The sequence below is a fragment of the Sinocyclocheilus rhinocerous genome, unplaced genomic scaffold (assembly GCF_001515625.1).
Source record: "Sinocyclocheilus rhinocerous isolate Xijiao unplaced genomic scaffold, SAMN03320098_v1.1 scaffold45037, whole genome shotgun sequence".
Classification (NCBI taxonomy): Eukaryota; Metazoa; Chordata; class Actinopteri; order Cypriniformes; family Cyprinidae; genus Sinocyclocheilus; species Sinocyclocheilus rhinocerous.
In genome coordinates this window covers 1-1,489 of record NW_015651423.1, presented here as the reverse complement: position 1 = coordinate 1,489, position 1,489 = coordinate 1, and the positions used below count along the sequence as shown (strand labels likewise).

The 1,489-nt window shown below is 33.6% G+C and overlaps 1 protein-coding gene across 1 annotated transcript; it reads right to left on the bottom strand.

The window, feature by feature from the left end:
- Positions 1 to 918: 918 nt before the first annotated feature.
- LOC107712771 (olfactory receptor 24-like) lies at positions 919 to 1,485 on the bottom strand (the record flags this gene model as incomplete). Its single annotated transcript, XM_016518108.1, has 1 exon — positions 919 to 1,485. A coding segment is annotated over one exon (567 nt), but the record flags the coding sequence as incomplete, so codon positions are not given.
- Positions 1,486 to 1,489: the final 4 nt, after the last annotated feature.

Here is a 1,489-nt window from a genome sequence, read left to right as displayed (position 1 = left end):
CAACTGCATCTTTTGTGGGACATTTTAAAAATAAAAGCCATGTTCGACAGTTTAGCGGGTGCTAAAATAGGTCAAATAAAATAAAACCAATAATGAAATAAATTCATTAATAAAACCAGCGATTTGAAGCATGCCTTATCATTCGACTGTTCTTTCAAAATTCTGCAATATTCACAAGCGTTTTATTATGAATATTGATATTTCAAAAAACAACGACATTAAAATGTATTATTAGAGTAAGAGAAATATATGAGGCTGGGGTTCGCTGGTTAAACTGAATCAGCTCAGATAACGTTTTTACACAAGCTTTGGTTCGGTGTCGAACATAACACTAAAGAATATGTGTGAAGAAATGGGTGATTGTAGGTTTTGCAAACTAAATGATCAATAAGCAGAACAAAATACATAGATTTCTGTGAGGCCTTATCACTGGCCGCTAACGATGCTATCCCTCATGTACATGAAGCCATATCCATATGTAGGTTTTGTGTATCTATTGTGTCTTATTTCGAAGGCTGTGCCCTCCGAAGGTCATATTTGTCAGTTGCATACAGTACGTCATTGAGGATGTCTCATTTAACAAAAGTCATCATAAAAATGACTGTTATATAAAAATTTGTAAAAGATGTTATATTGAAAGCAAATGTAATTCAAAGGGTTTTTTTCTTTTGATTTACTGTTAACCTAAAATAATAAAATGGAAAGGTGAATACTGCATTCAAAATGTCTATTAAGAATCTTCACTAAAATTGTTGTTCTTAAAAAGGTAAGGAATCACAAATCAGCTTTACTAGGTTTCAGCCCAAAGGATTTAAACATATTTGGCCTGTTTACAACACAATTTCTCTTACGAGTACAGACAAAATAAAACTTGTTCACAGCTGATAAACAGTAAGATTAAAGCTATAATTATTGTTTTTAAATTCTCCTGCTGCATTTCACTCTTCTTTCTGTGCTTGTGTTCACCTTGCTGCGTTTGTACAGTTCTTTTATGGATTGCATGACCTCCTCTGTTTTTAGAGTGTCTATGATGGGATTCAGCATAGGTGGTATTGTCTGCGTCAGGGAATTGTTAATTATCCTGGTGTTTGGATGCAAAGGTGTTATTATCGATGCAATATTATTGCTCAAAATCGGAATATAAAAAATTACCACCAACAGGAGATGTGAGGTACAGGTTTTTATGGCCTTGATCCGGTCAACACCATGGGGAATCTTAAACAAAACCAGAGCAATGCAGAAATATGAAATGAAGATCAATATCAGTGGTGTAAAAATCAGGAGACTATAGCAAATTTTACCCAACAAAATATTTAGAGAATTATCATTACAAGCTATTCTATAGATAGGGCCATGATCACAAAAATAACTATCAAGCACATTAGATCCACAAAAAGAAAGTCTATTCACAGAACTTACAAGTACAGAAAAAAATGTCACAGACAAAATCCATATTACCCCTATGATCAGAAACATGGCTGGTTTGGTT